Source organism: Rhyacophila brunnea, unplaced genomic scaffold (assembly GCF_057557595.1).
Source record: "Rhyacophila brunnea isolate RB1 unplaced genomic scaffold, BYU_Rbru_1.0 scaffold_2, whole genome shotgun sequence".
NCBI classification, from domain to species: domain Eukaryota; kingdom Metazoa; phylum Arthropoda; class Insecta; order Trichoptera; family Rhyacophilidae; genus Rhyacophila; species Rhyacophila brunnea.
The window spans coordinates 16524631-16539270 of NW_028232859.1; the positions used below are offsets into that span (position 1 = coordinate 16524631).

The 14640-nt window shown below is 37.4% G+C and overlaps 1 protein-coding gene across 6 annotated transcripts in view; it reads right to left on the reverse strand.

The window, feature by feature from the left end:
* The window catches only part of LOC147071958 (uncharacterized), a 33743-nt gene that overhangs the window by 13597 nt on the left and 5506 nt on the right, over positions 1-14640 (reverse strand). For all 6 annotated transcript variants that reach the window (XM_085947530.1, XM_085947528.1, XM_085947526.1 and 3 more), the window contains exons 3-9: positions 13876-14103; positions 13373-13552; positions 11044-11190; positions 7601-7677; positions 7352-7504; positions 1481-2647; positions 1102-1246 (exon numbers count right to left, since the gene is read on the reverse strand). In XM_085947530.1, the coding sequence (XP_085803656.1) occupies positions 1102-1246; positions 1481-2647; positions 7352-7504; positions 7601-7677; positions 11044-11190; positions 13373-13552; positions 13876-14103 (2097 nt within the window). The remainder of the gene's footprint in view (positions 1-1101; positions 1247-1480; positions 2648-7351; positions 7505-7600; positions 7678-11043; positions 11191-13372; positions 13553-13875; positions 14104-14640) is intronic.

Sequence of the window (14640 nt, forward strand, 5' to 3'; positions counted from 1 at the left end):
ACTTAACATAATTTGTGAACAGTAAGCTGCAGCGTCTATAATAACAAACCATAATTCAAATCTGTAATTGCTCTCTACTCAGACCAATATGATGTCATTTTACTCGGTCGGCGCACGATATTCTGGAAGTTACGCATGGCGAAAACGATTAGCACGGTTTAAGTTGTTTTATAATGGCTTTAGTTCATACTAAGCTTTGGGTTCATTTTAAGTAAACTAAATATATGGCCAGGGCGCAAATGATTTCAATGAGGATGACGTATATAGTGCATAGGGCAATATGGGCACATCGGTGTATGGTTTGCATTACAATAAGTGGGCGATAATATTAAAAACCTATTAAGAAAAAATATGATTTACGATGTTTCATAGCAATGCAAGCAGTGCAGTGCACTTGTATGTTAGACCAGCCGCCGCTGTTTAGGAGTTTGAAATTTTGTGTGAGCATAGAAAACATGCTTTTAACAAAATGCCAAAATCTCATTTTTGATCAAAAGTGGAGTTAGCTGGTTTGCAGATTAAGCAGTCAATATGTATTCTTATTTCAATGAAAACAAATGAGTATGACTGTCAAAGTTTACTGTGTACTATTTATGTCGAATCTTAACAGCCTACCTCCACTCCTCACCACAATACTCAAATTTTATCGCCGTTGAAAATTGATCAAAGGACAATAATTAATTGCTATAAGTAAAGTTATTTATGTTGACAGCTGTTTCGGCCTATAAAGCCGTAGTCAGAACAATCCAAACATAAATAAAACTACAAAATTAAACAGCAACCGGTTTCACGGATAATATCATGTGAAAATGAGGGTGCGTATTCCATTAAAAACCTATGTGCCATGCCCTTTGCACGTTTGCCGTGTTCTCATTTTATTTTATTAAAAAAAATATAAGATACAAAAAAGGAGTGATTATGGATTGAGGGAGAGGAGGTAAATGGGATTATTGAACATGTCTGATCCTATAGGTCTCCACAGGGTGGAGATTTTATTAACAGATGGGACACTAGAAAAGTTGTAGTGGCATGCGATGACTTTTGCTAATAGGGATGCTGTTGGAAAAATACATATGTATCAAAACAAATTAACATGCTTACCTGATGATGTTGATGTGCGGAGTCATTATTCCGCCATCTGTCTCTGTCTCTCTCCTCTCTTTCTCTAGATGCGGCGGTGTGGAAGGCCCGTCTCGCCACAGGTTGGGGGGACCAAAGTGCGGGAGAGTGTATCTTGTCGGGACCCCTTTGCATAGCATTTACATACATAATATTATTGATAGGATATGAATGGGTAAAATAACTTTTAAGCTGTGAAGAATTTAAAGGAACCCAAATAAAGTTTTGTGAATAATATTATCATGTTTGTATGAATATGCATTAAATACGTTGATAGATAAACTACACAATTCAGTTAATACTGATTTCAATGAAATTATAAAAATCTAGAGACATGAAAAAGTCTAAATTTGATAGTCACCTCGTGTGCGAGTATGGCGGATAGTGGCGGCCATCACCGTACGCCTCCAAGCTCGCAGGTTGAGAACAGCTGCCTCCAGGATTGTGGTGGTAGGCGGGTCCAGTTGTCTGCCCTGACACGGTCGGGGGAAAATATCGGGAGACTGAGCACACGGCGGTAGAAGTGAAATAGCTGGTGGGAGCATCCGTCCTGAAGCGTGGTGGAGAAAACCCGGTCTCAGGTACGTTCTCGTAAGCCTCTGTCCCACCCCGGAAGACGGAAGCGATGGGTCTCCGGGGATGCGATTCGCCTTCGCAGTCGCGGGGACGGCACGGTGAGAAAAAGTGCCTACGGTGAACCTCAGGAGAGCCGTACGGATGGAAGCCACCTGAGGAGAACTCCCCCGAGTCGGGACCGCGAGACGAGGGGCGGCGTGATTCAAAACCTCCACCAGAGAAGGGCTGGTTTCTCGGTTCCAAATTGGCGAAGGGACCCTTGGGGGAGCCGGCGGCGAACCTGTCGAAGCGGTGGGGGCGCTCATGAGGGTCGCGGTCGGGGTCGGCAGACGCATTGCTGAAAGATCTGCCCCGGAAGCGGTCGGCCGGAGAGTCGGCGGCAAGAGGGACGAGGCCACCGCGGTCGGATGCATTTCCCCCGGCGAACACATAGTGTCGGTGTACGTCCCGCCGATGAGGCTTGTCGATGGGCCGGAAGCGTCCGCCCTTTTCGCTCGCTTCTTCCCAGCGCTTCGCGTCTGACAAGTTCTCCGAAGAAGCTACCGTCACATCGTCAATGTTCATGGAGCCGAATGAACCGCTGTCACAGTCATCCGTGGGGATTTCAGTTTTCGCATGATTGATTTCGTTGGCGTGGTCTTCAATGTTTCTTTTATTGAATTTATCCAAAATGACAGTGGGCGGTGATTTTGGTAAAACGGTGAGGCTGTGTTCAGGAGTTTCCGGCGTCATGGCGGGCGTTTCGGGCTGGGGGTCTGGTGATTTTTTCGGGTGTGTTTCGGCAACGGTCGGCGGTTTCTCCCGATCGCCGACCGGGGTCGAGGGGCTTGCGAGCCGCGCGTCGGAGCCATTGAAGAGCGGCGGAGAAATAGGCGAGGGCGGCTGATGATGAAACAGGTCGACAGATTCAGGCGGCACTCGGTGGCGTCTGGGTACCGGCGATGTCGCCGACCTGCAAGCCAAACATTTTGTGTCCGTTCCGCCATTCCAAATTTAAAAAAGTAAATATAGCAAAGTTAACCCTAGCAACTGGGGGAACATGATGAAATTGAATTTAAATTCTAAATACAGGAGGACCTCGACTTTCGCACATAATTGGTTCCTGAAAAGGTGTGCGAATGTTGAATGTTCGAAAGTAGAGGGTAGTAAAAAAAATTAAACTGTGTGTATTTTGAAATATATATTTATCAAGTAAATATAAGATGTTTAAGAGACATGTTTAAGTGGGGTTTGCGGGTGTTTCCCTTAAAAAGTTATCAAGAGTTAACTCTTTGCCACTCTTCTTTTTCTTATTTTAAATAAAATATTTTAAATGGTAAATCTACAATATTGCTTAACTGCTGGCACGAAATGTAAAGTGAACCAATCTTTTAATATTAACGCAGTAAACCCAGGCTTTTTTATTTGATTACTGGAAGCAATTCTTTATCCTTCTTTTTCAATGCTCTGGGATTTTCTGGTTGGTAAATTAACATTGGCATCAATTTTAAATCACCAGCCAAGTTTCCACCAAGAAGCAATGTCAATCGGTTTTTAGAAGGTTTATGCCCAGGGGCAAGTGATTCTTCCTTAGATAAGAATGTACGACTAGGCATTTTTTCCAAAATAAACCTGTGTCATCTACATTAAATATTTGGCTAGAGGATTATTCTCCATCTTCAATAATTTTGGATAATGAGGAAATAAATTCTTTTGCAGCATATTTATCCGCATCAACCGATTCTCCAGTGAATTTAATATAAACCAACCGTTACTTGCTTGAAAAATCGTGTTAGAATCTTCTTTTTCTAGCCTTCCAATCTTTGTACAAACTAAGAGCCTTCGCTTGAATAATTGAAATATTCAGAGGGACATCTTTTTGATGTTGGTCGTCGATCCATGATAACAAAATATTTTTCCATTTCATCCATAACTATGCCGTGTCTTTTGGAAACAACCTTTAAAGATAATGTATTTCCACAATTTTGAACGTATTCCTTAATTTTATTTTTAAAAATTGAACATATCGTAGCAGACCTGTTTGTATCATACGAACGTCCGATTGAAGCAAAAGATTCACCGCAATTAGAACGTCATGTGAAGTTTATAAGTCCTTGATTTCTTTTTGTTCGTATCAACACTGCAGTTTTTCCGTTTCTCACTCATGTTTATAAATTTTTAGGGTGAAATATTTCAAATGAAGAAAATTAGCAAAACGCACAACATGACACGCCCGCACGCGCTCCTGCGCAAGACTATATCAGCTATTCTAGCTAGCTCACAAGCAAAGTGACGGGTGCGAGCAGGATGCAAGTGACGCAAGAAATGCACTTGCTTGTGAGCGAGCGAGAAGGGGATATCTTAACCCCACGGCCAGCGCGACGTTTTGAAAAAACGATTTTTTTTTGAAATGTGCGAAATAGCGAATTGTGCGAAAGTCGAACGTTCGTAAGTCGAGGTCCGCCTGTAGATGAGAGTTGTATGCTGTCAAGAATTAGATTAACACGGGTTTGTAATACTGTTTCCTGTGGAATAGTACAAAACTGACACTATTAAATTAGAATTTAAAAATATTAAATATGGAAATTAAAAGATAATTTCATAATCAATTGAACTGACATAGTAGAATTGTGTTTTAATAATTGAAACATTGACTCATGCTAATCACCAATTAGGTAAGTACATAAATACATACAACTGCTAGGGTAACATTTACATACCTACTATTAGAATAATGTTCTGAATAGCATGAAACATCTTTCACTGTTTTTTATATTGGTGAAGTAATTATGTATCAATTTCGCATCGAAAGGAAACATACGACCATTGCATAAATCCCGTCTAGCTTTATACATAATAACTACACGCTAACTTTTAAATGGATTTTTTCAAATGACTATATGAATGAAAATATTAATATGTAATTCTTCACTCAATAATAATTATAAATTTATGTATCAAAAATAACACATTCATTAGACTTTCAACACTTGACTGTAAAATAAATTCAATCAACATACTATAATCATTAGTCGTAATTATTGCCATTGTGAGATACTATCAAATTTAACACATACAAATCCGGATTACAAAACTTAACACCATGCAGATTTTAAAGGACAAAGGTCCAACACATAAGACACGGAATAATTATAATGAAACTTACAATTGAACAAAAAGACGTCACACCACAATCAAGATATAAACTCAAATACAACACAGGATACTATATAATTTCATTAATGTTACATGCAGATTTATGTCTTGCCTTGCAATGACGACCCACTACTGGCAATAAAATATTAATGTATAGTCCTCATTTATGATAACGTTAATGTTTTAAACTGTATTTCCTTTAATCCGGTTAAATATGGGGAATTATTTTAATGAAACCTTTTGTCCACGAAATGGTTATTATTTAGCAGTGGCGAAGAGTGCCCGTTTGTGGGAAGTAATTGATGATAAACAGAAAAAAACTGTCACACATGACTTGAAGTTGAATTTTGAATCTTCAATCTTACTTACTACCTACATGTGGCATTTTAACATTAAATAATGTATTATTTATTTACTAATATAAATAATTAGTATACTTTTATTCATAATATAAATCAAATATATTTAACAGTATGGGGAACTCGCAGTAATCCAGATTCCATTGAAATTAGAAATATGATAAGAGTCACTGTGCGTAATTTAAATATGCCAACAAATAAATGTTGATTTGCATTGTTTCTATGACCAAACACATTTTTTATAAAAAGTTTATAGTCAAGGTAAATATTAAATATTTGATTGTTTTGAATCTTCGCCACTGGTATTTTTTTCATTAAGCGCTAAATAATCTCTTAGTAAGGAGTCCTCACCACTGTTATTTATTTACTTGCGATATTTATTTACTTCATTCGGTTGATATCAAGTTGTTACTTTCTGAATAAGAATGTTAAATAAAAATATTTTCAGTAGACCTACATGCAAAAATCACCAAATTTAATGAATTTAATTATTTTTTACCGATAGAATGTTATTACCTATGAATACTGAATTTAATATATATTATATACTGTAATTAAACAAATGTATAACTTCATTATTATGATTCTAATAATAAATGTCTTTAATATTTCGTGAGTGCAGAACTACAAAGTTCTAAGTATTTATTTTTGGAGAAACAAAATTAATAACGACGCAGTTTAGAATACTGCTTCATTGTTAGGTTTGTTTTGTAAAAAAAAAAAAACTTGGAACCTTTTAGTGTAAGGATCGTAATTTCAATAATGTTTCCGTGTCTACTTTTATCTTCTCAGTAGAAATATATTATCACTATTATTATTCTTTAAGTGATCCATGTTGTCCATATGTTGTGGGTTCACATACCGTAGACTTAATGGCTTGAGTGAATGGCTAACAACCAATCCTAGTTACTTCCACACGCTGAAAGTATTTATCCTGTTTTGGTATGGAAATACTGATTTCTCTTTTTCTTAAATATTACTAGTTAGAATTAAATTTTCTCCGTTGTCGCGTTATATTGTTATCTCAACTAAATCATTTTTACTCAGATTCATATACTTGGCTGTTTATTAAGGGCTCACATGTCTTGTAAAGGACAAAAATTAAGAATTTGGGGTATCATGGGGTATGGGGAGGAATGAAATATTAATGGGAACTGGTCTTCCTTACCGGGTGTGGTTTAACAAGGTATGGATTTCAAGTGTGGAAAAATATGTTATTTTCAATAGTTATGACTGTCTCATAATACGCATTAAAGTTTTTCACGTAAACGAGAAGCGCATTCAATATTTGAGAACAATCGGAGTGCTGTCTGTCCCTTGGTTTTATGACCTAAAGAAATAAAGCGAAAACTGGTTCAAAACTTTGGTCTATGGCAACTGTCTTTCACATTTCTATATTATTGATCTGTTCTATGTGTATGGGGTATTTTTTTACTATAAAACATTATTTATATATTATAAATATTAAATTTATATTGCACAGATCGACAAAAAAAAATTTAAAAGGGTACAATAACCACAGATATCTGATGTACCAAAATATGATATTCTTAATTTCAAAGGATGACATTTAAAATTACCCTTTTATGATACATTGTGTATCATTATATTATGTTAATTTGTAGGACATGAAATGAGAGGGCATAACTATAACATAACTATATTATCTTTACCACAAAATTTACAGATTGTTAGGACTTTTTCGACCTCTACAGGGCATGCGAGGGCCTTAATTATAATGGGCCTATCTTTTTAACCTATTAGAATATTTTCATTCAGTACACGACACCTAATTGGTGCATAGTTGGTTGACACAGTAAGCATGGGCCATAATGAATAACGTCAGTGCAGCAACATTTCACATAATACTGATAATAATACTTCTTGTCAAGGGCAGAATTATTGCTCATGATAGTTCAACCAAATAGCACTCATTGCTAACTCGATGGCTGCACAAATATTTTTAGAGTAGATTTTGATTATTTTACGCTCTGCTCTGCCTGCTATATTGGTGCACCAAAACATCTGAGGTATTGATTGTAGACTGAAGGGTGAATTTAGTGATACGTTACTGCCGAGTCATATAATTACAGTATAGTGTGTTAAGTCTATAACAAGACATTAGTAGAGTTGTGAAAAAGGTGTGAGGCATGCATACCTACCGCTGATGTGCGGAAGGCGAGACGGGGGAAGCGGCGTTATTGAGGGAGGCGAGCCACTGGTCTACCCGGACGTCTGACTCGGACGCCCTCTGCATGAAAGGATCAGCCAGCAGCGCAGCATACTTCGGCCGGTGCCGATAGTTCTTGATCAGACTGTCAACAGGTAATCATTGTGACAACTCAACACTTACTCAAATTATTGTTGAGTGTAGGTTACCTATCTACTATCTATGTTTGATGTGGACTTACCAAGAGTGAACAAAGTTTTTGAAATCCAGAGAGAATATTTGATTTTCTGGTAACTTGGGAGGTTCTTCAGCAATTACCTGTAACAGGTTGAAGATTTAAGAATCGTGCCAATTTCAAACAATCACAATTTTATTCAATGCAAAACTGGGAAGTATATCAAAATATAAGATAGATAATCTATAAAACAGGTTGATTGGTCGATCGATGCCATATTCATAATTTGACAACATCGAGTTTATTCATTTTAATAAAATAATTGAATATATTTTTCAGTAGGTATATATGTTTTCCTTTTACAGTTAGTTAATAAAGCTGGTGCTATATAATAGACCTCCATCTAACCACATGACCGGCGTCCCATCTGAGTCTTCGCGCCCTCATGATATGTACTATTTATATTGGGCGTAAATTGTTCACAGAACTCAGCATTCATACGTATGCGACACCTATAGCTTTATATAACCGGTCCAAGTATTCTTCGAAGAATTTTGTTTTCAAATACATGGATAGCCTTCTCTTGTTTCTCTATTAGGCTCCAGCGGGTCTATTCTATACACAAGGCGACTATCGACCGCCAAAGTGATAAAGTAATAGTTTTTTTTTTTTTTTTTGTGATTTTACCGAGGCTTTGACTGCGACTCGCTGTCATATCGCCTCTTCTCTTCTAGAAGGGGATCCGTCGATCAGGTCCTCACTCCTATTCTGTTAAATAACTTTACAATTTTGCCTAGCTCTTCCGTCTTACCCACCGCCAGGACACCCTTCAATTCGTCGACATTCTCATAGATATCTGCAATTCGCAGCTGTACTCTGTGAATTTCATATTTGGGGCATTGCAGTGCTATATGTACAATGTCCTCTAAAATATGACATTCATCGCAGAGCTGCGATTCGCTTCTTCCCATGAGGACATCAAATTTTTTGCCCATGGTGTGCCCTGTTCTTAGCCTCAGTATTAACTTAAGCTCATTCCTCGTCAAAGAAGACTCTACAAACCAGGGCACCTCTCGTGGTGATGGTAGAATTGACTTACTCCATTTCCCCTTTTCTAATGATGCCCTATGGTGAAAATCTATCCACATACTAAGGCACATTTTTTTTATAGCCTCATTCCAGTCCAGGTTTTCTGGTATCCACTGATGTGGTACCCCTGAATGGCTGGCTTCCTTTGCCAGATCATCTGCCCTTTCATTTCCCTCAATGCCCATGTGCGATGGGATCCATTGAAGGCATAGATCTCCTCCTCTATTTTTCTTGGCGTCGATCTGGTCAAGGATGTGGTATGCTATGGTTTTACTGTTATGTGAGCGAGTTGCTGCGGCAAGATGTTGTAAAGCGCTTTTGGAGTCTGTTAAAATGACAGCGGATTGCGCCAAGAAATCATCGCTTAAAGTGTATTTAATTGCTTCGTTTATCGCGATGAGTTCCGCCGTCATTATTGGTATTGCTGGGTTTAGCTTCCAGCTCTTGTTTATACCTACTTCTGGTATCACAAGAGCTGCTCCTGCTCTATTCTGATCTTTGGATCCATCTGTATAAAGGTGGCTCCATCCTGCGTACCTCTCTGTCAGCATTTTTTCGACACACTCTCTTGCTTTATTGGATACTATGCTCCGTTTTGGTTTGTCTATTCCTTTGACCTCTAGTTGGATAACAGAGCTGAGGTCGTAGGTACCAACTGGCCTCCTCAGCGAATACATACCTAGGCATGATAAAGTAATAGTATTTATTACATATTTGTATTGAGGTATTATAATTGTTATAATAAGTTAGCCTTCTAAACAATCAAAACTGTCTATCTCGCTCTAAATTTTATCACAGCCAAGAGAGGTGCTGTTAAAATATAGCACTAATTGCAACAATTACAACCAACTTATTGTAATTGTTACAATAAGTGCTAATACTTTGATACAAACCTACCCTAAGTTTGATAATATTTACCACTTTAGCGGTCGATAAGTATAGAATAGACCCACAGGTTTCACATACGGAGTGATTGGTTTCACAGTTACGTTGTATACAATTTAGTCTTTTTGGACAGTTTAACTTGAACCTGAATAGACTCTTTAGGGCGAAGAAAGCTGCATTTCTACTCTGCAGTCTGCTGTAGAGTTCGAGGTTCATCTCATTCTTTTGGGAGATGTTGGCTCCTGAATACTTGCTTTCAAATATCGAGTCACCCACCAAAATTTTTACTGGGTGTGTATTATTCCTTGACACTCTTTAGTACTTGGTCTTTTTAATAACCTTTAGATTCATTTCGCTGCATCCTCCCGAGGAGTGAAAATATACCGTATATGAGCACCGCTAGATCATCCGCATACCCTAATACTTTGTGGGCTTCTCTTATAGCTGTCTCTATAAGTGTCAAAATTAAAAAGATAAGGTGATAAGTAGTCGCACTGCACCAGTCCAGTTGTGACCTCAAAAGATTTCGATACATTAACCTGTATATGTATCCTGTGTCTGGATTCCTCCGTGCACACTCTCATCATATCTATCAGCTTCCTTGAGATTTGGAATTCTTTCGATGTGTTCCAAAGAGCTTCTCTATGCAGTCATATATATGCAGTCATATATATGCAGTTTTAAAATCCATGAACAGGCAGTGAACATTTTGGTTGTATTCCCACGTCTTTTCCAGTATCTGTCGCAGCGTGAAAATTTGATCAATAGTGTTGCGGTTTTGTCTGAATTTACAGTGATAGTGCCCAAGGATATTTTCCGCGTAAGGCAATAACCACTCTAAAATAATGTTTGAAACCACTTTATATGCAGTTGGTAGAAGACATATGCCACGGCAGTTTGTCTCCATTCTTGAAGATTGGACAAAACATGGACTCCTATCACTCATTTGGTATACTTTCCTCTTCCCAAATTTGCTAAAGTAACTCTAGCAGATTTTAATTTTCTGATATTTTCCTTTTAGAAAAAACTATACTAGAAAGTGAAATTGTATGTAATGCTGCAATCTGATATAATCCCAAAAGTTTTATGTAAACTATTTCAATCCCATTCATTTAAAATTAAAAAGAGATTATGGTCACCGAGATACCGTTTAAATTTTTTTTTTTTTTTTAAATAATCATCATGATCACAAGATATGCACCAAAGTTATGGTAATTTTAACACTTTGGAGACAATCAGCGCCAATTTAAGGATTATAAATTTAATTTTTCAAGAACTATACAAATTTTATAACAAAACAGTGGTAAGTAGTAGTTATAGTAGAATTTTGTCAAAATTTACTGCAAAATGACATCTGGCTGTTGGTTTTTTTTTCATTTATTTTTTTCTCTTTTTAAAACTGTCTTAAATGGATTAAGTTAAATGAATTCAAGTACTGAAAAAAAGTTGATGTAGAATTTCTAATAGCGTAATAAAACATCACAAATCATAATATTGTTAAAATATAGATGAAACAATATAATATGTAAACTCACCTTTGTTAAGATATCGAATTCGTTTTGGCAATTTCTATATGGAAATATGCCCGTCGCTAATTCAACAAGTGAAATTCCCAACGACCAAACATCAGCTCTTATATCATAGTCAGGCTTCTGCGGGTCAGGCGGGTCTATTCGCTCTGGCTGGAAATTAAAAAAAAAAAAAATCGATCCAAATACCTAAAAATACCTATTCTGATGCTACACCTTCCTTTTCCGATCATGTCAATTCCTAATAAGACCATATGGGCCTCCGCAGAGTGGAGGTTTGTATTAACAGATTTTATTTTAACGAGAAATGGATGTCAGCCACTTGCTCAACCTATTAGGTCCATACTCTGACTGATACACAAATTGAAAAACAATATGAGTACTAGGTAGACCCAGGATACGAGCTTTTTTATTCATTATAAATTATATCGGGGGCATTCAAGAGACAATCGACAGGTTGCTAACAATTCGTCTTGTATTAAAAAGATTATGTGCAATGTCATGTTCTCATCCTGATTATTCATTGATCAGCGATGGACACAACATAGAGCATGTTAATAGTTTTAGATATCTGACGGGGGGCACTTTGCAAAGAGAGTTAGATCTCCGAATGGGAATGGCTGGAGCAGCATTCAACACTGACTTTAAAAGGAATGAGGAGATAAGTATAATCATTAACCTTAGTAAACTTTTTTTTAGTTTCACTTTTATATAATTAATCTTTGTCTCCGAAAACAGATGCTTTCGGCGGGTACTAGATGTGCGATGGTATTACTTTAAAAGTAACCCAGAGATAAGAGAATAAACTGTGAAGCCTCTCATCACATACGTTTGACCAGACTCGGCTCGAATGCCTCCGGAGAGTCTCAACCTAATTTGCCTTTTCTTAAAGTCAACTGGATTCCGCTGTTCTGGAGGGCTGTAGAATACCATCTACAATGTATATGGCGGAGTTGCAGGATGCTGGTATGACCTGGGAAAATGCAAGACGACTGCCGAGCGACAGGGAATCTAGTAAGCGCAACGTCATTTCCATATTGAAGGTGCTAAGCATTAAGCAAGGGTAAAGGACATTTTGGTGATAATTAAATGAAATCAAATATGCGTTATTCGGTTATGATAGGGTATTTTGTGAAAAATATAATATGACAACACCAATAAAATATTTTTTATTAAATTGCTCTTAGTACAGCTAAGGAGAGATACTACCTACTATAAATACTGATAAATATTACAGTAAGATTTAACGAAATCCGAATCAGGAATCTTTCCCGGTTTTGTGCCAGAGCGAACCAGTCCGCGGATATGGCCGGGCGTACAGTGCCGGCCATACAAAAAATGCAGACTTTTTCGCCAATGCCAGTCTCGGGCGTTTGTTTTGAATAATTTAAAATTCGGAAGAATACTGGTCCAATAATGAGACATTTAGCATATGATTGGTAAGTGATAAACTTTCAATATATTAAAAAAAAATAAAAAATAATAAGGTTTATTTTTGCTAAAAAATTCGCAGCCTCTCACTTGCCGCCATACAAAACCCCCTCCAGGCCAATCCCCGAATGAAGCACTGCAAAACACGTCACCGAACCGCTTCAACTGAAGCATGTAAAATTTTTAGTTTTACAGGAGATATTGTGTGTATAGAGCTTCGAATGAAATGGATAGACGATACATAAGTGCGAGTGAGAAAGCATTCAGCATGGTTATACCTCATGTCCATGCGTTGGAGTAAGATAGAAAGTAAACATGTCATGACGGAACTCATGAAGTTTCATGGAAATCAAATAACATTTTTATCCATTTTGGTAATGACTATTTAATCAGTACTTACCGTTAACGTTGCATAATTAAACCATTCATTGTTGAAGTACGTAGCCAATTAATCTTAAAACAAGCTAGTTACGTCTCCAATATAAAAATATTACAACACGGAAATTCCGTTATATTTTGCAAACAAACATGTGTGTTTCTGTATTACAAAATCACAATAAATATTTAAATGGGAATTTAAACACAAAATAATACTTTCAGCGGTAATAGTTATGTAAAAGATAGAAAAAAATAGATTAACAGCCTCTTCAATACTACGTACGAATTTCTGACGTTTAATATGTCAAACGGAGAGTTGCTAGCGCCTCTACCGCCAAAGCATGTATACTTCAATTGCATACTGCAGGCGACACTACCGGTTGACTTTTAATATAATTCGTTGAAGTAGGCTTGCGCTTACGTTGCGCAACCGGTCATAGTGCTTCATTCGTGAATTGGTATCATGGCACTTAATGGCCATTGTATAAAACTAAAAAAAGTACATTTGTTTAAAAAGATATCTCACCGCCATGTATGCAGCACATCCGGCGCTTCTTGTCTTGGCTTTGGAGTCGACGAGCCGCCCGCTGATGCCAAAGTCACACAACTTGATAACTCCACGCTCGTCCACCAAAATGTTTGACGGCTTCACGTCTCTATGGATCACTCCGTGCACTTCTTTTAAGTATGAAAGGGCTTTCACTGTCTGCAAACAAAGCAGTGTGAGACGCTGAACAAGAAATACAATTAAATTGGTCTCTGGAATACTGTCCGGGACCAGAAGACAATTTGTTTCCGTCCATGGAGTGGATGTTATATTAACACCATTTTATGGGGATTGGTTGCTAGTCATTCACCCAATACTCTGGGTCAAACATACATTAAAAAAAAGTGTATAATTTCAGTTCTTCATATCCAAAAATTGTATGTTTATTATGTTTGTATAAAAAAACATAGAAACGTCATGCCAAATATGATATGTGATAGTTGAAGTTATGAAAGTTGAAAGTTATGCATGAATTCACTCACCGCGACTGTCACTTTCCCTAATATGTCTTCGGGTATGGGTCCTCGGAGTTTCTTAAGTATCTTGTCGAAGCAAGAAGCCATGAGCTCCATACAGATCCACACATCGGCTTCTGTGATGAAGCACCCCAAATAGCGAACAATGTACGGACATCCGTGAGAATGCAGCACCACGTCCAAATCCATTAAGATCCGTTTATTCTCATCAGAATTTCCACTGCGACGCATTTGCTGTAATTCCACAATAGTAGCACAAAACTTAAATCAATTATTGAAATTGATAAAAAATATTATTCTATCTATAGATTGTCTAAAATTATGCAATTAAATCATACATAAATTTAGATATCCAAGATATCCAAGATATACAAGAATAGATATTTTTGATCTTATGTCGTTGTTTGTTTTAGGCAAAACATGAAAATGAAGAGACTGCTGCTTCAATGCATAGAATCCTAGAGGGGCATCCAATAAGGTGGGTAATGTACGCATCCCCTGTGAGCAAGGGAAGACTTGGACGGTTGAAGTGGGTCACAAGGAATACAAGGATGCTCGGCTAAAGCAACTGAATCGTCCAGGATGGAGTATCAATATTTATCCCAGGGACTTCAACAAGTTTCACAAAAAATGACTATTTATTTTGAAGTATTATTTGACCGATTAATACAACACCTTCACAGCAGACTCGGATTACAACCGGCTCTGTAAACCGACGACCCAGCATGGAAATGGACAATGAAACCGGAAGTGTAATCCTCTCTAACAACT